Source organism: Orycteropus afer, unplaced genomic scaffold (genome assembly GCF_000298275.1).
Source record: "Orycteropus afer afer isolate SDZICR_OR568_19922 unplaced genomic scaffold, OryAfe1.0 scaffold00017, whole genome shotgun sequence".
Lineage (NCBI taxonomy): Eukaryota > Metazoa > Chordata > Mammalia > Tubulidentata > Orycteropodidae > Orycteropus > Orycteropus afer.
The window spans coordinates 6,753,547-6,777,804 of NW_006921604.1; the positions used below are offsets into that span (position 1 = coordinate 6,753,547).

A 24,258-nucleotide genomic window follows, 5' to 3' on the forward strand; every position below is an offset into this window, starting at 1 on the left:
GGTTTCACATTTAAGTCTTTGATCCATCTGGAGTTTGTTTTTGTGTGTGGTGTGAGGTACAGATCTTGTTTCATTTTTCTGCACATTAGGCCTGAGGTTTTGAAGAGCTCTGGATACAAGAACACAGGAAAACAAGTACTCTCTGGGCATCTGCTTCCCCGATCTCTATTTGCCTAACTCTTCCTCCTGAGAAGCCTCAAAAAGGCTTTGGAATTGAGAAATTACCTCAGTCAGGGTAAACAAAGACTGCATAATCAGTACCTGAGAGATCTCCAGTGATGGAAGAGGTTCCAAAGTAGTAGCCTCGGGGCAGACGGACCCCAGGCACCTCAATGCAATCCCTCCACTCATGCTTGCCATCGATGTCAATCATTATCTAGAATAAAAAAGAAGAGATAAATCATGGTAAGTCCACAAGAATAGGAGCGAGAACACCACCAATCAACAAGTCCAAGATGAGGACTTACCGTCAAATGCCTCTTGACATAGCGAATCACAAGGAAGGTGTCATAATGGAGATTGCGGACAATGGCTGTACAGCCCCCCAACTCTGTAGGTCGCCCATCCCGCTCATGATCATAGCTGAGGGAGCCATTGTTCACCATAGCTGAGATGTAGGGGAATACCCGCTAGAGAAGCAGGGAGGGAAAAGCAGAGGACAATAAGGAAGAGCTCTTAGGAATACCTGTACAAACAGCACTAGGAATTTTGCACATACAAGCTGAGCCCCTTACAGCAAACCAGACAACTACTCTGCCTTATTATTAGCAGCCCCCTAAGACCTTATATTCAGATGGCCAATAAGGGATACTGGCCTAGAAAGGGATTGAACTTTGTACTTGCCTTCAGTAGCTCTCCTTGCTCCCAGTCTGAGGTGGGCCTGAAATGGCACCTCTAAGATTCTGAAGTCTGGCGTATACCTTTCTTAGAGATCACCTTTGGCACTTACATACTGCCCAAGGCTGGTGGTTTTCTTTTTACATATGTATACATATCTCCTCCCCTACCACAAAAGCTTCTTAAAGAAAAAAATCATTCATCGTGGTATTTTGCGTGTCTCCAAGCCAGTCCCTTCCCTTCCCCCACCTCCCCTCCACCCAAGGTCAGTGCTTTGCACACAGCAGGTATTCTGAAATGCCCATTTGCATATTTCCATTCAGAATAGCTCCTTTCAAATTCTAAAACACTATGAGCAATGTGATGCTAAATGGATTAGGACTCAGAAAAAGCACTGCCAAAACCTGGCTGCAGATGGTGTTATCCAGTCATGATGACTGTTCTTAGTCAAAAACCCTTCAGCCCACTTAAACCTCATCACACATAAAACCAGTTGCCATTGCATCTATTCTGACTCATGGTGACCCCATGTGTGTCGGAGCAGAACTGTGCTCCTTAGGATTTTCAATGGCTGGTTTTTTGGAAGATGATCACAAGTCTTTCTTCTGATGCACCTCTGGGTGGCCTCAAACCTCCAACCTTTTGGTTCGCAGCCAAGCGAGTATGTTAACCATTTCTACCACCCAAGGGCTCCATCCACACATAACCTCTCCCAATAACTCCTCAGGGGAAGGGTCTCCCAACACAAGGAGAAAATGAAAGTTTCCCTGTGTCCCACCCATTCTCCCCTTCTACTTCAGAGTTCCTCTCTTTCCAATAGAGTTGTAGAAGCAAATTCTCCCTTAGAAATGATGAGCTAACCATTCCAGAACAAGCCCAGTGCTAAGGCAGTGCAGAGGCAGGGTGATCAAAGGAGAGGGTAACATGAGGCATGCTACTTTTCTGGTGAGCTTCCCATTGTCCTACACAGTCAACATGCAAGGTGGAGATGCAGTCGAGATCAGAGACTGGTGACTCTTGAGACAACAGCCACACAGATACCAAACAGCAGCAAATGTTGAGTGGACACATATGGGAATGAGAGATGGCTATGGTTGGTCAAGAATTGAGTACCTGGATGCCAGGAGAATATCGCCTCTTCTGGGCCTGAGGGGTCCAGCAGGTTATTATAGAAACAAGAGAGGGCACAGAAGACAGGAGATCAAGTGAGAAAGAAACAACCATAAGAGAGCTATGACCCAGCTGTGAGGGATGAGCAAACCAACCTAAATCCCCAACCAGGATTTTAGAGTCCATGGAAAGCATTCAGCAGGTCCTCACTCCCCTACATTATATGCAAAATTGCGTGCACAGGTGCTTGTACATTTTTCTGAGGAGAAGGTCTGTTAGTGTCATCAGATTCTCAAAGGAGTCCACTAGGAAGACTTCTCTAACCTAGGGAGGGCCCTGAAGCTTGCAGAAGGTGCCCTATTAAAACACACAGCATCACACTGTCCAGGCAGAGCCCCCTATGTCTCTGGGAGTCGGAAGATCAGGCCACAGATTTATCTGTATCCAGACTACAGTACTTCTACAGCAAGGGATGAAATGGGAGAGACAAATAGGGCTCAATTCTTCCAAATTCAAGATGTCATTTACTGAGCTCTTGCCAGAAGACAGAAATCTCACCATTCAAGAGACTGTGAAATTAATCTGAAGGGATCATTTATCCTCTAATTGAGCCTTATGGACATATACTTCCAAATGACCGCTGTCAGTCTAACCCACAGTACAAGGACAAGGAAGAAGTTCCATGAGAGCACTGCAGCACAGCAGCTTTAAAAAATCTTCCTTAGGCAGGAGGTATTTAGCTTTGCTCCAGAAAACTGTCACAGTTCTAAGTTACTAGCAACTAGGGTTGTCTATACAAGCTCAGCTCAGCCTTGCCCTATGGGAAAGGTGGGTTAAGGTGGAGAGCCCAAAGCATTCCTCTAATACTTAGTTAGCACCTATGACAAGCTAGGCATGTTACAGATGCTGGGAATTCGATGGGAGACAAGACAGGCAAGGTGTCTGCTCTCACTGAGCTGACATTCTAGTGGAAGAGTCGAGCAATAAACAAGAAAAGTATTTCAGATAGTGATAATGAAAACACGTAATACAATAAAGACTGATGAGGAACTATGTCTCTGAAGAAGCAACATCTGAGCTGAGACCCAGTAACTAGAGGGAGTTCTCCAAAATAGCATATGAGCCCAAAATGGGAGCATATTCAAGGAACTAAAAAGATGGGGTGTCTGAAACACAGCTAGTGAGAAGAGCATGGTGTGAGTGGAGGGTACAGAGATAGAAAGAAACTAGATCACGTAGGGCCTTACAGACCACAGTAAGGAGTTTGAGGTAGGCCTCAGAACATCTCTGGTAGAATATATAGAGAGGTATGAAATCAATCAGGGGATAACTGTTGTTGTTGGGTGCTATAGAGTCAATTCTGACTCACAGTGACCCTACGCATAACAGAATGAAACAATGCCTATTAGTGGGTGATTAAATTATCACAAAACAACTTACAATTATCACTTAGAATAAGGAATTCTACGTTACCAAGCTATTTACAGAAATGAGCTTCTGATCAGAATGCCCCTAATTTCAGTGAACAATTAAAGAAGGGAATAAAAATGATCTGTGTAGCTCTGATGATTCCAAGCCTTGTTTCATTTGTCACCCCCAGTCCTGTGATCAGAACTTTAAACTATAACTTTAGAAAGGACCTACAATAACTATCCTTAACCTATGGGTGCTTTACTTTACAAAGGCTGGCACGGCATCTGATTTTCTGGTAATAGCCAGGCTGGAGGTTGGCTGGACCTCAGAATCACCTGAGAGCTTTTCAATGGCAAAGATAAGTGGTTCTTTACCCACAGAGTCTCACTCAGTAGATCTAAGGTAGGGCCCTGGATTATGTATTTTTTAAAAAGCACTTCAGATGATTGTGCTGTGCAGCCAAATTTAAGAAACACTGCACTAGGCACAGAGCCTCATGGCTATGTAACTTAAACTTCTCAATGTCAGCAATTCATGACCGGGCCTTCAACTTTTAAACCACACATTAGTAGTAAGTCTTTAAATACTATCTTATTTTCTTTGCCCAGTCAGGAGTTCTTCAAGTGTTTCTTAGGTCACCACTAATTTCACACAGCAGCAAATTTTCTTTCCCTGGAAAGCAGCTGGAACCACAGGCTGAAGAATCACACTGACTCAGTAAGATAAGTTATTTCATTCCTAATATGAATCACCAGATGAGTAACCCCTGCCAATTGTCCAAATAATTGTTGTCTGTAAGATGAAGAAATGTTTTCAACTTTTTATACCACAAGACCACTTTCAAAAAAAGAAAGACACTCTACATGATAAGTTTACCTCCAGCAAAGCTTGATTGAAAAAGAGACATATAAGTTTGTGGATTTATTAATTCTATGCTGAAATTCCACCGGCCCGGAGCACACTGGTTGTGGACCTCTAGCCAGAAAAAAAGAACACACATGGTATCTGCACAGATGTCAGTTCTAACTGTGTTATACCCCATTTATAGCTGTCTAATCTTGGGTGGAGAGCTCTGGTGGCATAGTGCCTAAGGCACTTTATTGCTAACCAGAAGGCTGGAGGTTCAAACCCACCAGTCACTCCTCGGAAGGAAGATGGGGCAAACTACTTTCGTAGTGATACTGCCTCAGAAACCCAAGGAGGTGTTGCTATGAGTCGGGTTCGACTTGACGGCACATAACAACAATAATCTTGGGTGATATATATCGTTTCTTTGATCTTGCATTTCCTCATTGTAGACAGAATAATACACAGCTCACAGGGTTGATTATAAAGATGAAATGAAATGAGATATGCAAAGCATGTACTACAGAATCTGGCCGTCAGGAGGGAGTCAATAAACGTTTGTTCAGTGAGTAACTAATTAATCAATATCTAAACCAAAAAAACCCACTGCCATCAAGTCAATTCCAACTCATAATGACCCCCATTGGGTTTCCAAGGCAGTAAATCTTTACAGAAGTAAATTGTCCATTGTCCTTCCACAGAGCAGCTGGTGCATTCGAACTGCCAACCTTCTGATTAGCAGTCAAATGCCTTATGTACTGTGCCATCAGAGCTCCTTCATCATACCTAGGTACAAGTAATGTTGACAGGTACTTATATATAAGCATAATGCCAAACATATATCCATTAGAACAGTAATTCTAAGACTACCGATTGCTGTGGACCAGTAAAATTTCTAAAAATATTTGGGAATTAACGTTGTTGTTGTTGTCATGTGCCGTTGAGTTGGACCTGACTCATAGTGACCCCTCCTTGGGTTTCCAAGGCAGTATCACTATGGAAGTAGATTGTCCCATCTTCCTTCTGAGGAGTGTTTGGTGGGTTTGAACCGGCAGCCTTCTGGTTAGCAGTCAAGTGACTTAAGCACTATGCTACCAGAGCTTTCCCTGGGAATTAATAGGGTTGTCGATTACTATTACTTTATGTATTAATTTCTGCCAATTAAATACATTAAAACATAATCATGAAAAAACACCCATCTATTACATTATGTCAGGAGCTCTGGTAGTGCAGTGCCTAAGGCGCTTGACTGCTAACCAGAAGGCTGGAGGTTCAAACCCACCAGCCACTCCTTGGAAGGAAGATGGGCAATCTACTTCCGCAGTGATATTGCCTCGGAAACCCAAGGAGGGGTCGCTATGAGTCGGGTCCAACTTGATGGCACATAACAACATACATTATGTCTAGGAGCTCTGGTGGTGTAGTGCCTAATGCATTTGACTGCTAACCAGAAGGCTGGCGGTTCAAACCTACCAGCCACTCCTAGGAAGGAAGGTTGGGCAATCTACTTCTGCAGTGATACTGCCTCAGAAACCCAAGGAGGGGTCACTGTAAGTCAGATCTGACTTGACAGCAGTGAGTGATACAGTAAGTCTAGAAATTATGGAATGGAAGCAGGTTTTATTCTGCACAGTTTCATCAAAAATAAAATTAAGTATAAAAAAAATAAAATAACTTAAAAGTATAATGACACATTCACATACAAAAAACAAACCATCTATAATAAACATCATTTTATAAAAGGACATTTTAACAGAGATAGACTAAACACTATGTAATCACTATGTAATTTCATAGTAAAACAATTGGATACAATTGGCACTTATGAAAAAGATCATTTACCATTCCTATTCTTGGGCCCATGAAAACTCTCTTACCAATGAATACAAGTTTATGGACAGTATTTGGAAACAAGTCTTTTAGAGCAGTGTTTTCTGACACAAAATATACTGTAGTCTACTAGGCTCGGAAAGTATGCCCTCTGGAACTTAGATGAGAAGGAAAAAAATGTGGGAGAGATGAGAGAACAGAGCCAAAACAAATGCTGCCAAGACGTTTGAAAAATGCACCATGGGAATGCCATTTAACATGTGAATAATAAGAGTTAACATTTACTTAGAGTTTACTCTGTGACGTACACTGTACTTAGTACCGTACATGGTATGCACTCATGCATTAATTCTCATAATAACTCTATGAGGTAGTATTAGTATCATAGACACTAATACAGTTCACAGATAAGAAAATCTGCCCAAGATAATACAGGTATTAAGTAGTAGACCCAGGATTTGAAACCAGGTAGTCTGGCCTGAGAGGCACAACTCAATCACAATGTCACACTGCCTTAAAAATCAACGTGAAAAAATGTTTAGTATACAGGCATACCTTGGAGATATTGCAGGTTTGGTTGCGGAACACCACAATAAAGTGAATTATCACAATAAAGCAAGTCACACAAAGTGTATTATTTCCCAGTGCATATAAAAGTTATAGGCACTGTACCTATACTACAATCTATTAGTGTGTAATAACATTATGAAAAAGTTTCAAGTATTGTGAGAATTACCAAAATGTGACACAGTAACACCAAGTGAGCACATGCAGTTGGAAAACTGGCACTGACAAACTTGCTCAATGCATAGTTGCCACAAACCTTCAACTTGTGAAAATTAAATCACCAAAGTGCATTAACAAGGTACACCTGTACACAGTTAAGAATAAAAAAAAAAAAAAAGTATGTATCCTAAAACACAAAGAAATACTATAGCATGATTCCACATTAAAGAAGAGAGACATAATAACTGAATATAACATAGATCTGGATTTCCTTTTGCTGTAAAGGATATCATTAGGATAACTGGTGAAATCTGAAAAAGGTCTATAGATTAATAACAGAATTGTATCAATATTAATTTAGTTCCTGATTTTGATCATTATGCTGTGGCTATGGAAGAGAATGCCTTGTTTTTAAGAAAAATACACTGATGTATTTTGGAGTAAGGGGGCATCATGAAGGCAATTTACTCTGAAAGAGCTCAGAAAATAAACATACACACCCATGAACACATACACCACACAGAGTGAAAGAAAAGGACAAAGCAAATGTAGCAAAATGTTATTAACATTTTGGAAAATCCAAGTCAAGAGCACCCAGGAATTCTTTTTTAGTATTCTTGTAACTTATCTAAAAATTTGAAACTTTATCAAAATAAAAATCTAGTAATAATCTAGTATTATCCTTTCAATTTGTCTGAAAATTTCTAAAATTAACAAAGTTTTTCTTAAAAACAGTATGTACAACCTGATGCAATGTTCTTATTTTTAGACAGATGTTTGTACAGTTTTGCTTTTTGTTTTAGCCCTTCCTGATTTTTCTGTAATGAGCAGGAATGGCTTTTATATAAAACGAAGAATTAACAAGACAAATGCCTCTTCTATTACTCCTCCATTTGCTGATAATCCCTTTGAATCATTAATGAAACACATTTTACTGCCACTTCCACAGACTGATCAATGATTTTTCAGAGTTTCAAAACATTACAAGTAGCTGGGTTTTACAGTAATCTTCATTCAGCTAATCTTTTATGCAGGAATCTGGATAAAGAAGTGACTGGTTAATTCAGCAACACCTATAAAAAGGGGTATCAACATCAGCAAGATGCTCACCATACTACTGATGCCTAATAAAGCCCAAACTACCACTGACTTACACTAATGACTCCATTTGTAAATCTCATAGCTCAGCTGGACAGAGAAAAGTGGCACCTCCAGGCCTGGAGAACGTTCATATATATGAACATCACTACAATACATACAAGCTCTGGTGGTATAGTACCTAAAGCACTTGACTGCTAATCAGAAGGCTGATGGTTCAAACCCACCAGCCACTCCTCGGAAGGAAGACTGGGCAATCTACTTCTGTGGAGATACCGTCTCAGAAACTGAAGGAGGGGTCGCTATGAGTTAGATCTGACTCGACAGCAGTGTGTTAGGTTTGTTTGTGTTACATGGAGCTGATGGTGTAGTGAGTGCCTAAGGCATTTGACTGCTAACCAGAAGGTTGGTGGTTCAAACCTACCAGCCACTCCATGGAAGGAAGACTGGGCAATCTATTTCCATAAAGACTGATCACCTCAGAAACCCAGAGGGGGTCATTATGAGTCGGAATTAACTCGATGGCAATGAGCTTGGTTTTTTTGGTTTTATGATACGTACCCCCTTATGAAACTCAAGGTATGATTTTAATCCTATTTCTTTTTGTTGTGACCCCACTAGAGCAAACTCAAATCATGTAATTTGGAGATTTCAAGAAATACTACTACACAATCAAGTAACTTAAATCTGGAGATGTCCCAAACACTGAAGTTTATATTAATCCACCCACCCAGATGACAAGTGCCAAGATTCAGAATACAGCCTAATATGTCTTAATTTCACTGCTGCTCATCGTTTTTATAGTTATGTGAATATTTGTTGTTAATAAAAAGAGCTATCAAACTTTATAGAACAGGGGATCCTGACCACAGTCCATGAACCTCCTAAAATTCCATGTAAAATTCTAAGTGTATGTACATCTTTCTGTGGGTCTATGACTTTCATGAGATTCTCAAAAGGGTCATGATACCAAGAAAGGTAAAGAACTAATCAAGAGTGAAGCATCTTCGTAGCATCTTCTCTGCCCCTCCTTCCTTGCTCTCTCTTTCTCTGTTCCAGGGAAAAACATCATCTTCTCCTTGCCATCATTCAATACTAGCAGAAAACCCTAAGTTTTCCATACTTCTTTCAAAAACCAGTTCTCACTAATGAAGCTCTACCTCAAGAGCTTGCCAATACTCTGTAGGCCTGACTTCCAAAGGAGTCTCTCTTAGAAAATATGCCCCACCAATAATCCTAAATTGCATCCAAGTTGGATAATAACAAGAGAACTTAAGAGGTCATGGAATTCCTTTAATAATGTGGAGATGCTCTCTGCCAAGACTTAAGAGGCCAAGAAGGATCAGTGTCTTCAAGATAAAGAGTTGAAGGAATGTGTTTTTAAATTGGATGGCATAGTGTTTGCAATTTTCTTCCAGTTTCAGAGGAGGAAAAATTACCATCACCCTAAAAAAATGTGGGGAATGCCTCAACAAGATTTCCAAGCTGGCTTGATCTGGGAAGAATATAGCTGTTCTCTCTACTCTCTACCAGCTGCTTCTGCCTCCATGGGCTAAGGTCCAAACATCTTACAGAGAATAAGGAGGGTCAAGTCTATGAGTGGAATTGCTGGTCATATGGTTAATTTTGTTTAACCATCTGAAGAACTGCCAAACTATTTTCTAAAGTGGTTGTACCATATTACATCCCCACCTGCAGTGTACAAGAGTTAAATTTTACTACATGCTATCTTTTTTTCAGTTTTGTCATCTTAGTGGATGTTATCTCCTTGTGGTATTCACTTGCATTACCATCATGGCTAATTATGTTGAGTTTCTTCTCATGTGCTAATTAGTCATTTGTATATTTTCTTTGGATAACTATTCAGATCCTTTGCCCATTTTTAAAACTGGATTGTCTTTTTGAGTCATAATAGTTCTTTATATATACAAGATACAAGTCCTTTATCAGATACATAATTTGCCTGTTTTCTCCCACTCTGTGGTGGTATTTTCATTTTCTTGATGTATTCTTTGAAGCACATAAATTTTTGATTTTGATGAGTTCAATTTATCTACTTTTTCTTTCATTGCTTGTGCTTTTGGTAGCATTATCTATGGAACCTTTGCCTAATCCAAGGTCATGAAGAATTATACCTGTTTTCTTCTATGAGTTAATTTTTCCATATGGTATGAGGTAGGGGTCCAATGTATTCTTTCACATATGGATATCCAGTTGTTCTAGTTCCATTTGTTGAAAAGACTATTCTTTCCCCATTGAATTGTTGTGACACCCTTTTCAAAGATCAATTGACCATAAATTCTATTCCACTGATCTATGTCTATCCTTATGCAAGCACCACACTGTTTTGATTACTGTCACTTTGTAGTAAGTTTTGAGTGCAAGTCCTTCACTTTGTTCTTATTTTTCAAGATTGTTGTCAATAGCCAAACAAGTCCCTTCCATTTCCATACGGATTTTAGAATCAGTTTCCCCATTTCTGCAAACAAGTCAGTGAGGCTTTTGATAGGAACTGCATCAAATCTGTGGCTCAATTTGGGGAACACTGTCATCTTAACAGTATTAAGTTTGCCAGTCTATGAACAGCCATATTTTTCCATTTATTTAGTTCTTCTCTAATTTCTTTCAACAGTGTTTGTAGTTTTTGAAGTATAAATCCTGTACTTTGTTAGATTCATCTATAAGTCTTTCATTCTTTTGATAATAGTATGAATGAAATTTTCTTCATTTCACTTTGGATTATTCATTCCAAGTATAGAGAAATATAACTGATTTTTGTATACTGAGCTTATATCCTGAAACTTTACTGAACCAGTTTCTAATAGGTTTTTCAAGATTCTTGAAGGTATTTTTACTTTTTTCTTTTCAGTCTGGATGACTTTTATTTCATTTTATTGCCAACTGCCTTGGTTAGAATCTCCAGGACAATGTTAAGTAGAAGTGGCAAGAGCAGACATCCTTGTCTTATTCCTAATCTTAGAGAGGAAAAGCATTTAGTCTTTTATCATTAAATATGATGTTACCAAAAACTCACTGCCATCCAGTCAATTCCAATTCATATAGACTACTCCTTGGGTTTCTGAGGCGGAATGATGTTAGCTGTGGGTTTTCCACAGATCCCCTTTATCAAGTTAAAGAAGTTCCCTTCTATTTTTAATTTGTTGAGAGTGCTTTTATCATAGAGGTGTTAAATTATGTCAAATGTTTTTTGCATGTCTACTGAGATGATCATATGGTCTTGTCCTTTATTCTACTGATAGGGAATATTACATTAATTGATTTTTGGATTTTAAATCAATCTTGAATTCTTGGTCCTGGCATAAAATCATTTTTATATGTTGCTGGTAATATTCTGATCTGCTAATATTTTGTTGAAAATTTTACAGCAATATTCATAAAGGGTATTGGTCTGTTCTTTTCTTTTCTTGTAATATCTTTGTTTTTAGCATCAGGATAACATTGGCCTCATTGAATGAGTGGGCTAATGTTCTCTTCTCTATTTTTTGAAAAGTTTGAGAAAAATGTGGTGTTAATTCTACTCTAAATATTTGGTAGAATTCTCAAGTGAAGCCACCGGGGCCTAGGCTTTTCTTTGTGGGTAGTTTTCCTGTTACTAATTCAATCTCTTCACTTGTTATAGGTCTATTCAGATTTTCTATTTCTTCTTTAATTACCATTTTAATCTGCAAGTGATCTGGAAGCCTCACTATGGCACCCAAATATTTAAGTTCTAGATCTACCCACCTAAACTAGAGTTGGCACACTACTGATTGGGAAACCAATGATATATGAATTTGAGCAATCTGTTGTTGTCTCAGAGAACCAAGTCTAAACTCAATTTATATACCTAATTTCCTCATTTCCTACTTAAATGAATGACAGGTTGCTATTATTTCCCCAGAGTTTCATTATAAACAAACACAGTAGGAAATAATAATTTGAGCAATGGGGTCTTGAGAAGTGCTGATGGCATAGTGCCTAAGGCACCTGACTGCTAACCAGAAGACTGGTGGTTCAAACCCACCAGCCACTCCTTGGAAGGAAGACTGGGCAATCTACTTCTGTAGTGACACCACCTCAGAAACCCAAGGAGGAGTCGCTATGCAGCGGATCCGACTCAGTGCCAGTGAGTTTGGTTTTTTGGAATGGGGTCTTGTGTGCTCTGGTGACAAGGAAACAAGAGACCAGAGATTTGAGAGATCTGAGAAATTGCTCTGCACACTCTCCTGCTTGCTCCTTGTTCTCCTTGTACAGTAGATACACATATGCATTTACAAGTTTTCAAAAGGTACACTATTTGTCACATTATTCTTATGTGTTCAAAACAGTAATATTGAACTCTGGAGTCACACCTATTAATGACAAATTTTTTAACCTTTCTGCACTTTAGTTTTTTTACCTATAAAGTATGGATAACAATACCTATTCCCATAGGATTGTTTTAAGAAGTGAGCAATACATCTAAAAATGCTTAAAACAATGCCTAGTACCTTTATTATATGCAATGTCTGATATTAAAGTAAACCATTTTACTGACAAAACATATCTGATATTACCTACTAGGATAGTTTCAGGTTCTTGGTCTTTAGAAAGAAGTATACTCCATATACTCTTTGGACTGAATTTACATTCAAACTCCAAGAACTAAAATTACACAGGAAATCACATAAAAATGATGTCTCCATTTTCAAGGAAGAAATCAATCTGACAGAAGGAAAAATGGGATGGCAGTCAGTAGAGCAACACATAGTTTAAAAAGCACAGCCTCTGAAATCAGGGACACCTGTGTTCAAAAACTGGCTCTACCTCACATTGTTGTTACCTTGAACAAGACACTTACTTTCTCTGAATCTGTTTACTCACCAGCAAAAACGAATAAAACAATAACTTTAAGGAGATTTGATGAGAATTGAGACAATATGCAAAGTACCTGGCACATGGTAGTCACTTAACAACACAAAAAACCAAATCTCACTGCTGCCACGTCAATTCCAACTCACAGCAACCCTACAGGGCAGAGTAGAATTGCCCCATAGGGTTTCCAAGGCGTAAATCTTTATGGAAGCAGACTGCCACATCTTTCTCCCATAAAGCAGCTGGTTGATTCGAACCACGGACCTTTATGTTAGCAGCCAAGCACTTAACCACTGTGCTATCAGGGCTCCCACCTAATAAATGAGAAATGCTTTTATTAGTTTTTTAAGGAAACAAGCACTTGATAATGGTCTATGGGTTCTCAGCACTGGCTATATGTGTGAATCACCCAGACAGCTTTTAATAAGGCTGCACCACTCCTGGAGACCACTTTACAGCCAAATAATAGACCGGTCTATATGATAAACAACACCTGAGAAGAATATACTCCTTAGAACATTAACTGTCAAAGACCATAAGGGCAACATTTGCCCCAAAGCAAAGATAAGAAGGCAGGGAGGTTAAGGAAACTGAAAATGGAAACAGGACCCAGGGTGGAAATGGGGACAGTGCTGATACATTGCAGGGATTGCAAGCATTTCACGGGAATATCTGTGCAGGAATTATTGAATTGAAAAGTACTTTGCTATGTAACCTTTCACCAAAAGCATAATAAAATGTTAAAAAAAAAAAAAGGTTACAAGACTGCACCTTAGATTAACTGAATCAGGGGATTGGGACCTAGACATCAGTATTTTTTAAAGCTCTCCAGTTAATTCCAATTTGCAGCTGGGCTTAAGAACCACAATAGCTGGCCAGAAAAGTAGCCTCCATTTTTTTACCAACTAAAAGTAATTTTTTTGATTAACATCTGCTCTCCTTATAAAATAATGGGCTTAATATGAAGCTCATTAGATCTGCTCTCTCAAATCAGAGTTACTACTATCCGAGGGTGAAACAAATGTGCAGAGCGTTTGAACAATTTGTCTCTGATTCCAGACACCCAGGTCTAAAACTCGAGTTAATCCCTGAAGGCCATGGCACTTATCCCGATGCATTTCTAACTACCACCATGTCCTCAGCATGACTGCAAATCTAGTCATGAAATGCCCCTCATTATAAGCCTCTCATGAACTTACTCCCTTAGAATAAAGTCTAGACTCCTTAATAGGAAGATGACCCTCCAGAACCTGGCCTCAAAATGTGTATGGTGAGGATGAGTCACATACATTCAGATTGCACTGGTGCTGGCATAAATAGCCAAACCACCAACCACCCAAGGAAACACCACTTGCTAATATGCACAAGAGGGAACAGTGTTAATACTGAAGAACACAAGGTGAACAATGGCCCCTGGAGGCAGGACTGCTGGCTCTGCTTTTCTTTCTAGCCTCATCTCTCTCCTATCCTCTTTTAGATCTCCCCCTCTCTTGTTCTCTCTTGTCTTAGCACCTTAGCATGCTTTTCCCTCTACATGGACACTGGTTCCTTATCCTATACACCTCAGTGTAAATGTTAGGAAGGAAGCCTTCTCCAGTCATGACCATGATCATCATGCCCACTCCAGATTAAATTCTCCTGCTATGTCCTCTGACGGGAGCTCCGGTAGCATAGTGGCTAAGACACTTGCCTGCTAACCAGATGGCTGGCGGTTCAAACCCACCAGCCACTCCTCGGAAGGAAGGTTGGGCAATCCTACTTCCGTAGTGATAACTGCCTCGGAAACCCAAGGAGGGGTCGCTATGAGTCGGGGCCGACTCAACGGCACATAACAACAACAACAACGTGTCCTCTGACAGTGCCCCATAGTTTCCCCATCAGAATTTTCATGTATCAGTGTTACTGAGTGCAAGGGCCACGCTGGTCTTGCTCCCTATTTAATTCCCAGGGCCTGATACCTAGAAAGTCCTTAATGTGAAGCCCAGAAAGAAGACAGAGGCAACTCTATAACTGACTCACAACAAAAGGCTCATTCTTCTAATTCAGGTTCACTTTCTGCCTCCTCTGAAGTAAGCTATGTGGGAAAATGTTAAGCATCATTGAATCTGGGTGTTTCACCCAATGATCATTCTACTATTCTACCAATTTTGTTCTTAAGTTTGAAATTTTTCATAATAAACTTTGGGAAACAATTACAGTGAGCTCTGTTGCTATTCCTAATCCTACCTTCACTGCTAATTATTATTTATCTACAAGATACACACAACAAATTGTCATATTGTAATCACTTTCCCACCATCTGGTGGCAATGCCATAGGGTAGAGAGACTATAAACCTATTGTCAGTAAAAGAAAATGCTAAAGAACCCTTTAACCAATTGCCATCAAGTGAGCTCCAACTCATGGTGACCCCACATGAGTCAGAGTAGAACTGTGCTCCACAGGGTTTTCAAAGACTGATTTTTCAGAAGTAGATCACCAGGCCTTTCTTCTGAGGTACCTCTGGGTAGACTAGAACTTCCAATCTTTCAGTTAGCAGCCGAGCACATTAACTGCACCACTCAGGGATGCCTAAAGAACCCCCAGAGCCAGCTAATAAGAAGCAAGAAGCTTCTGCAAATATCCAGATACTGGTTTCACGGAATTGCTGGGATTTCCTCAATCGCTGAGAAGAAATAAAGGATGTTGGAAAGTGTGAGCAAGCTGCAGAAGAGAGCACAGCAGTGATATATTAAAAGTCAAGGGCCAGCTCAGTTAGATAAACTCAGCTTGCTCTGGTGCTGGACTAGTAGCCAGATCACCAACCAGTCAAGCAGACACTGCTCAATTTCAGTGGCTACTGAAGGTACGCAAGAGAGAACACTGTTAATCCTAAAGAAAAAGCCCCCATTAACAACTGCTATTCCCAAAGGAGTGTGCACTCACAAACAGTTCTCCCTAGAAAAAGCACTGACAAGGACATTAGCTTTTGAAGTTCTATAGATGAAGAAAATGCAACCAAACCCCTCACTTTCTATTCCCTCTGTTCCCTCCTGAACAATACTCTTGAGGCAAAGGACTGAGATGTCAGTGCAGCTGACCTAAGCGCTGACACTTGCCATTACCTCTTGCTGCTTCTCCTCATTGGGGTAGGTGTCTACAAATACTCCCAGCCCCACAAATTTGTCCATGTTTCCAAACACAGGCCCTAGAGAGAAAGAACAGATGATGAACAATGAAATAAAGCCAAGAGTTGATAAAGGAATAATATATCACTACGATGGAGGAAAAAGTGAAATTCAAAGGATTCCCAGGCCTCTCCTAAGATGAGAAAACACACGTAAAAGCACCCAGCAAAGTGCATGGCCTATAAATAGCATCCAGTTAGTATCTGTAGTTGTCTATTGTTGAAGGCAGGGAAAAGAGAAAATGCCACTGCAACCATGTTTAGCACTATAGCAGCTCCCTAATCCAAACTGGTTGCTAAGGCACCCCTACAGAACTGTGTTTCACAAACACTTGGTGAAGACTATGCCCCCAAGAGAGAAGTGAATTCCCAAGGTCGACTTCTTGTTGAAAAAGAGATCAGGTCAAATCAGGTTGAACCTGCCACCTACTTAGAGCAATGGCTCCAGCAGCACAACAAGAAAAAAATTGGTTAACTCTGTGTTTGACTCAGCAGTGCTGAGATCTTTCACTGTGCATGCCTAAAAGAAATGGGCTCACCCAACCACGAGTATCTGGGAGAGCTAGTGCTTTCACCCAGCCAACAGGCCAACTGGTTTCACAGAGAAATCTGGAAAGAATTAACAAGCAAGAAATCTCCCAAGGATAAGTCAAGCTTACCTGATTATTAGGACTTAGACCCCAGTCTAGGGCCTACACAGGCCAGTCTTCATCCACACACATCAAGGTAGAAGGAAAACTGCTGGCATGGTACAGAAGTACCCATCTCAAAAAGAGGGCACATAAAAAAGCAGGCTGTCACACCTCACACAGGAGTAACCCAGGGTCCCAATACCTGGCTGCATCCGATCCTTTGTGTACCAGATTGCTAAGCCATCCCCGTGCAGATTCTTCTTCCCTTGTCCATGGATTTTGAAGTGCACCTGCAACTCCCAGTCTCTCAGGAAACATGGCTAAAGTGAAAAAGACACTGGAATCAATGAGCAGAATGAACTGCTAAAGCCCTCAAGCTCCATCAGCTATCCAGAGACTTGGAAAGCATAATGCCCTTAACACTAGGCTAAGGATCAGAATCAAAATCTAAGAGTTGTTAAGTAAAATTAAGTGGATTGAGCCACTCAAATGTATAAGAGATTTAATACGAAAAGTGAACCAACTTCCCAATTATCTTCAACATCTCCCAACAGAAACAGGATAGTACTCCCAAGATAGAAAAGACAGATGTACGCTAATTTAGACTCCCACATTCTTCACCCAGCAAAATAGGCAGCCAAAGGAGCATTGGTAACTAAATTAATACTCATTTTCAATTTGGCATCACCCCTCATTGACAGAAAGATTCTAAAATGCTTGGATTTAAAGGTCAAAGTCTCATTTGTTACAAAAGAATCAGAAAAGCTAAGCCATTATGCAAAGAGTTTCTGGGAATAATTAGCAGATGCTATAAACAACTCTAATTAGCTAGACTTGGCCCTCTATCAACTAAGTGACAAGCCAGAGTTCACAAGAGTGAAGGTTTAAGTTACTGTCCCCTAAACTCTCATGTCCTTGAACAAGACATACAAAGCACCAGAGGCAACAACACTATCCCCAACATAGAAACAGCCTCTGGTGAGAAACATCAAAGAAGTAGGTGCTAATCAGACTCTGAATTGTATAACAAAACTTTAGAAAAACAGAGGAGGAAGCAAGTGGATAATTAAGTGCTATGAATTAGTTTTAAGGAGAAATCAGAGTGGGTTTGGTTTAGAAACTCCTGGTTAAAGCAGTTCCCAGTGAAGAAAGAAGGGAAGGAGGAACAGATAAACCAGCTGGGTTCAGCCAGAGGCTCTCCAAATACCCTGCCTCTGGTTCCTGGGCAATATATTGCTAGATTACTTTCAGTTTTTGTTTTTAATTTCTGGGATACTTTTCCAAAAGTGTTAGTATTAGGAGAACAGAATCAAAAGGTGGTGAGGTTACTCTTAAATTCATCAAAGCAGCTTGAAATCTGCAATAGCTTACCTACCTCTGATGAGCCTAGGCCCTGTCTTGTCATTTTGAGTTCTCATCTCTCTGCTACTCCATTTAAATTTCATGGCAAGAGTGAAATCCAGTGGTAGGAAGCTTCCCCATAGCCAGTGGGTAGGAATTATACCCCTGGGAGAAGAGCAGGATGAGTTTACACTGAACCAAGAAATGTCTGCCATTTATTTTTGGCTTCACATGTAGCACATGCTATACAGTTTTGCTCAAAACTATGTCCAACAGTGGTCCTGAAACTGTTGCCTGTTAGAATCACCTGAGGGCTTTCAAAAATACGTTTACCTGGGTCACACCATTAGGGATTGAATTGCATCCACAAAAAGTATGTGCTGTAAATCCTAACCCCTATATTTGTGGCCGGAGCTCTGGTGGTGTAGTGCCTAAGGCATTTGACTGTTAACCAGAAGGTTGGGGGTTCAAACCCACTCAGCTACTCCTCAGAAGGAAGACTGGACAATCTACTTCCATAGAGATACTGCCTCAGGGTCACTATGAGTCTGCAAATCACTCAATGGCAGTTATGTTGGGTTTTTTTGTTGTTGTTTTTGTTTATATTTGTGGCTACAATCCCATTTGGGAATGGGTGTTCTTTGTTATGTTAATAAGGCAATACACTCACTTCTCACTTATCAACATGGTTGGTTCCAAAGACAAGGTTGTTGTTGTTGTTGTTATGTGCTGTCGAGTCAGACCTGACTCACAGCGACCCCTCCTTGGGTTTCCCAGGCAGTATCACTATGGAAAAAGACAAGGTAGTGATGCAAAAATTTTCCTCTGTGACAATGGCAGATGACCACATTAGATCACAAAATGGAGGATGACTGTATGATTATATAACTGCCAAATTACATCATTACATAACTGCCAAACCAATGAGAATCATGGCCTAGCCAAGTTGATACATAACCTTAACCATCACAGCCTGCGTTACTCTCATCTTGGTGTTCATTGGTACATAGATGATGTATGTACCAGACATACATCATTAGTGTGCAAAATATTTGGATAGTAATTTTACTATTGTTATAAATGCATAATGTCAGGTAAGGAGATAGTCAGTAAATACGGAGGTGTATCAGCCTAAGGAGGAGCTCTGGTAGCATAGTGCCTAAGGCACTTGACTGCTAACCAGAAGGCTGGAGGTTCAAACCCACCAGCCACTACTCAGAAGGAAAATGGGGCAATCTACTTTCGTACTGATACTGCCTCAGAAACCCAAGGAGGGGTCGCTATGAGTGGGCTCCGACTCAACAGCACATAACAACAACATCAGCCTAAGGAACTTTGATCTTACAGTGGTTAAGGCATTTAGCTATTAACCAAAAAGGTCAGTGGTTCAAACCTACCAGCCACTCCACAGGAGAAAAATGAGGTAGTCTGCTTCCATAAAGATTTAGAGCCTTGGAAACCCAATGGGATCATTATGAGTCATGTATTAGAGCTTAAATTCTAAAGCACTTGGGGTTGTGGAAGGCTGTGATCTGCAGTGGAAGCCCTAATGCCATTTTGAGGCTTGACACAAATTTCAAACACCATTTGGGTTCTTTCTGACCATTAAACCAGCATTGTGGCTACACAAAGACAAGTTCTAGGGCACACCTAGGAAGGGGCAGTTTGCCTTCAGCCTTCTGAAGGTGGAAAGCAGATTATACTCACACAAAGAACTAGGCAACTTGTCTGACAATGTCGTTTTCTAATTTAAAATAAGGTTGGGGTCTTGGTGTTGTTTGGTAGCCACCTTGTGGTTAAGACTCAGGCTGCAAGGTCATGAGTCACAGCCTATCTGGACCACCACTTACCAGGTAGTCAAGGCCCAGAACCAATCCTGTAACCTTTTTCCATCTTCAATTATGTACATAGCCCAATCATGGTCTTTTCCTTGCTTCTGTAATCCCACCTACAACAGTGAGGAATAAATTTACCATAATTTGCCAAATATAATTTTGTGATGTTGTTGTTGTTGTTATGTGCCTGTCGAGTCGGCCCCTCCTTGAGTTTCTGAGGTGGTATCATTAGGGAAGTAGACTGCTCAACCTTCCTTTCAATTAGTGGCTGGTAGGTTTGAACCACCAGCCTTCTGGTGAATAGTCAAGTGCCTTAGGCACTACACTACCAGAGCTCCCGCGATTTTGTGATGATTTCTCTTTTTAAAAAAAAATCATATATAATTAGCCCATGGCCATGACTCAGCAGACTTAATTCAGCTTTCTCATGCTGATGGTTCCCCACATCCTGGACGATTGTCTTTGTCCTGTCCAACACTTAATAAAAGTGTCTTTATTGAACCTGTTTGAACCTGGGGTCTCTTTTCCCCTATTACAGTGGAATCAACTCGATGGCAGTGAGTGTATTTTTTTCTTTTGAGGTGTATCAGTGTAGAGTCGATCTTTTTGAGATGGAAAAAGAGCAGATTTTACATGGAGAAGCAAGCAGAAGTAGGGGAAGAAAGGTATCAAGCCACATGAAGAATGCCCTGGAAGAGAAGCACAAAAGAGACAAGGACCTTCCTCCTGAGCTGACAGAAAGAAAGAAAGGCTTCCCCTAGAGCTTGTACCCTGAATTTGGATCTCTAGCTTCCTAAACTATGAGAAAATAAACTGTTGTTTGTTAAAGCCACCCATTTCAGTACTTCTGTTATAGCGCACTAGGCAACTAAAATACACTCATTCCAATTAAACTAGAATCTCTGGGAGTGGGACCTAGACATTGATTCCAATGGACAACCCAGCTGGAGAACCACTGCTCAAATAAATGCACTTTATTTAAATAACTCTGAAGCAACTCCACTGCTCATCCTGATAGCCAAACAACAAAGGATGCAAGTATCAGAGAATTGGAAAAAGGGCAAGATAATGAGATCCAAGATTAGATTTGCTCATAACAGAGTTAAGGCATACAGCAACAAAGGATCAAGCCTTAGACACAATCATTTATAAACCCCAAAAGCCTATCACTCTTACAACAGGTCTAAAATAATAACCTAATAACAATACACATTTCTGTAATAACGTAAACTTTACAAAGCCTTTGCACTTACAAAAGGAGCTCTGGTGGCGCAGTGGTTAAGGCATTTAACTGCTAACCAAAAGATCAGCAGTTTGAACCCACTAGCTGCTCCATGAAAGAAAGATGGGGTAGTCTGCTTCTGTAAAGATTTACAAACTTGGAAACTCAATAAGGTTCACTATGAGTCAGAATTGGCTTGATGGCAGTGAGTTTGGTTTTTTCCACTTGTACTGCCTTAATCTACTCTCACAACCCTGGTAGACAAATAAAAGGTATTTAAAAGTTCATTTGACAGACAGAGAAACTGAAAACTGAGGTTAAATAACCTACCTGCCCAGGGCTCATGGGGTCTATGATAGCGCAGGATGTAGAACCCAAGTCTTTCAATTGCCAGCCCTTCACCTCTTCTACCAGAACACACTGTCCTGCACTCTGTCCAAGAACAAGTGTTCAGCATTAGAATCTGGGTTAAGAGGCCAGCTCCTGCAAAGAGCTCATGGAGAAACCTCTACCTCTTATCTCTCCGCTCCTACGGAATTCTCTGCCACATAAAGTAAATAGGACAAAGAAACCATTCTTTTTTCTAAGGTTCACTATCTACAATTAATAAGAAAAAATATGTAAAAATAAATCCTTAGCTTATGAGAGGCCCAGGAAAAAGTATCAAAGAATACCAATGTCAACCCCAAAAGTAAAAAGATTTAGAAAGAGCCCTGAAAACCAAAAAGAAAACATCATCTTACACTTGTACAAAATCACACTGCAGCCACACCAGGAATGCTGCATTCACTTCTTGCTGCCATACCTCAAGGAAGACACTGTAGCTAGAAAAGGTCCAGAGGACAAATGAAATGACCAATGGCTCAGAGTGAGAGTGACTTTCACATGAAAATAAAATTTAAAATTAGACTCTACAAGCTAAAATAATGAGTGGCATACTGGGATGAAGTCTGGGATAAATTTAAGAGTAGTCTTCTATGTTACAAAGCAAAATAATTAAACAAGAATTAAGCTATTCACTTCCAAGAAGCAGCACTATAAGACCAATCAGGAATTAGAAACATTTCAGAAAACAGACTCAAAATACATTATTTTGGTATGATTAGGACAACAGAGTGCATTTCTTTGTTATGAAGGTCATCATAATCTCTAAAATAAAGATCCTTGATATACATAGAAAACATAACTCAGGGATGGACAGAGAGTAATGTGCCATCCCTACAGCTGGCACCCTGTATTTGGACATCTAGCCTTCCAAACTGTGAGAAAATAAATTTGTTTGTTAAAGCCACCCATTTTAGTTATTTATGTTATAGCAACACTACATATAAGACACACTCAGTTCCAATTAATTTCCAATCTCTGGGGGTGGGACCCAGGCATTGATTCCAACAGACAGCCAAGTTTGAGAACCAACAAAGGAGAAAGATTCTTACCACCCGGTTCCACAGGGCACCCTGTTTACTTTGCATATCCGGGGTAAGTCGGATATACTGTGTCATCACCATGGCATTGCCCATCAGATTCCACAGTGAGGAACTGCCTGTGCCTACACCTGTGGGGAGGAAGTACATCAGTTCATATTCTTAAACACCAGCCTTCAGAAGGCCACCAAGAACTCTCCAAAAGCTGGTGGCATCACCTTTGTTTCCCTTTCATGTCAATCTCCCACCTCCTGTCACTCATAAATCTTAAATCTTTATCATCTTTACAGCTTCCTTTCACAATGCCTTTTTCAAAAGACCTCAAAGTACATCAGAGCTATCACTTTATTGACCATGTCATGATAATAGTAGCTCAGGAACCCTGGCGGAGAAGATCATTTCCTGTAATACCAAAAAAGCAGTTGACCTTCAGGCCTCTGGGGTTTCATATTTTTATGATTATGTTTTATATTTTATTTTTAATCATATTTTTCTTTAAACAATGATTGCAATGTGATGCTACTTCTCCTCTTCTTACCCATTCCCAAACCTCCACTAAAGTGGGATATTGTGTCTGTATAACCCACGGTATCAGCAAAGGAACAGCCCAGAGCAAGCACCAATGCATCTGCTAAGAGAATAAATGATGACCTTTACTGGGAGCGCATACTTTGTCTGAGTTGGATTTTTGCGTGTTTGCGCTATCCCACACACCCATAGCCCACCCATGAAACAGATTTGTGTTAAGCGGGTCTGCACGGATTTCGCGCTCTTTGTAATTAAATGTCCTCTTTGTATTTAAATGTATCGACTTTTTCAACCATGAGGTGTTCTTAAAGGCCTTTTAGACTTTAGTGTCTAAATAAAAAACTGTCCTCGTCCATCAACAGTTTTCCTGGACTGGAGAAGAGCAGTAGTGCTAAGCGGCCAAAAAAAAAAAAAATATATATATATATATCTTGTTTCTCATTTTCGTCCAAGTTCTACTCCAGCTCTACTACCTGCTTTATTTCTAGCATATCCACAAAAATGTTCAGAGACTGGCTCATTGCTAGTGGTCTTCCACCATTTGCATGACTCTCCCCTTCTCCCATTCCTGTCCAACTCCAAACTCCCTCACTCCTACGTCCTGGACTAGCACTAGTAGCTGCCGAGAGCACCACCCGAACCTGCTGGAAACTTCCAGTGCTAAGACTGGAGGTGGGGGGGCCTGACCTCCGGCCCGGGGCGCCCAAACGCGGCAGGAGTCCCGGTAGGCCCCCCACGCACCGCGGACAGGTTCCTCAAAGCCACGGTACCCTTCATCACTCCCGCCTCTGCAGCTCAGCTTAGGTCTCGAAACCCTCCCCTGCAAGACCACCTCGCTCCGGGCGCCTCACCCTGGTAGGGCTTCGACAGCGAATGCTCCCGTTTCAAGTACTCGAACGTTTGACCCGCCCCGACTTGCTGTGGCCCCTGCTCAGACCCTAATAAAACGAGCAGGAGCAACATCTTGGACCCAACTCGAGCCGACAAATGATATCCCCACCGCAGCCACCACCCAGAGGGTCGCGAAGCCACCGCCATCTTTCCCACCGCCTTCCCTTCACCAAAAGCCCGCCCTGTTGCCCAATCCATTGGCCAGTGGAACCACCTGCCCTGCGTTCTATTGGCTCTTGTCGAATCCCCGCCTCCTCAGGTGAATATCTCAGCGATTGGCTGGCTTGTGTATCAGTTGCCCTGCCAACCCAGAAAAAGGGCGTAGCCGAATTTCCAGAGTCTTTTATTTGCATTTGTCTTGCGCGCCACTAGGCATGCCGGGATATGTAGTGATTCTTTTTTTTTTTTTTTTTTTCATTTTCTTTGCGCTCTAGAGGAAATTTAAAGAGATAGAACATTTCGGCCAGTCCCGCTCAAACTTTCTATCCGGTCTGCCGTAGTACCTT

The 24,258-nt window shown here is 40.8% G+C and overlaps 1 protein-coding gene across 1 annotated transcript in view; it reads right to left on the bottom strand.

Annotated features, from left to right (window-relative positions):
- The window catches only part of LMAN2L (lectin, mannose binding 2 like), a 35,732-nt gene extending 11,833 nt beyond the window's left edge, over positions 1-23,899 (bottom strand). The window contains exons 1-7 of the mRNA XM_007959440.1: positions 23,713-23,899; positions 22,346-22,464; positions 16,714-16,831; positions 15,818-15,900; positions 1,951-1,983; positions 468-629; positions 262-376 (exon numbers count right to left, since the gene is read on the bottom strand). Coding sequence (XP_007957631.1) covers positions 262-376; positions 468-629; positions 1,951-1,983; positions 15,818-15,900; positions 16,714-16,831; positions 22,346-22,464; positions 23,713-23,899 — 817 coding nt within the window. The remainder of the gene's footprint in view (positions 1-261; positions 377-467; positions 630-1,950; positions 1,984-15,817; positions 15,901-16,713; positions 16,832-22,345; positions 22,465-23,712) is intronic.
- Between the last annotated feature and the right edge of the window lie 359 nt (positions 23,900-24,258).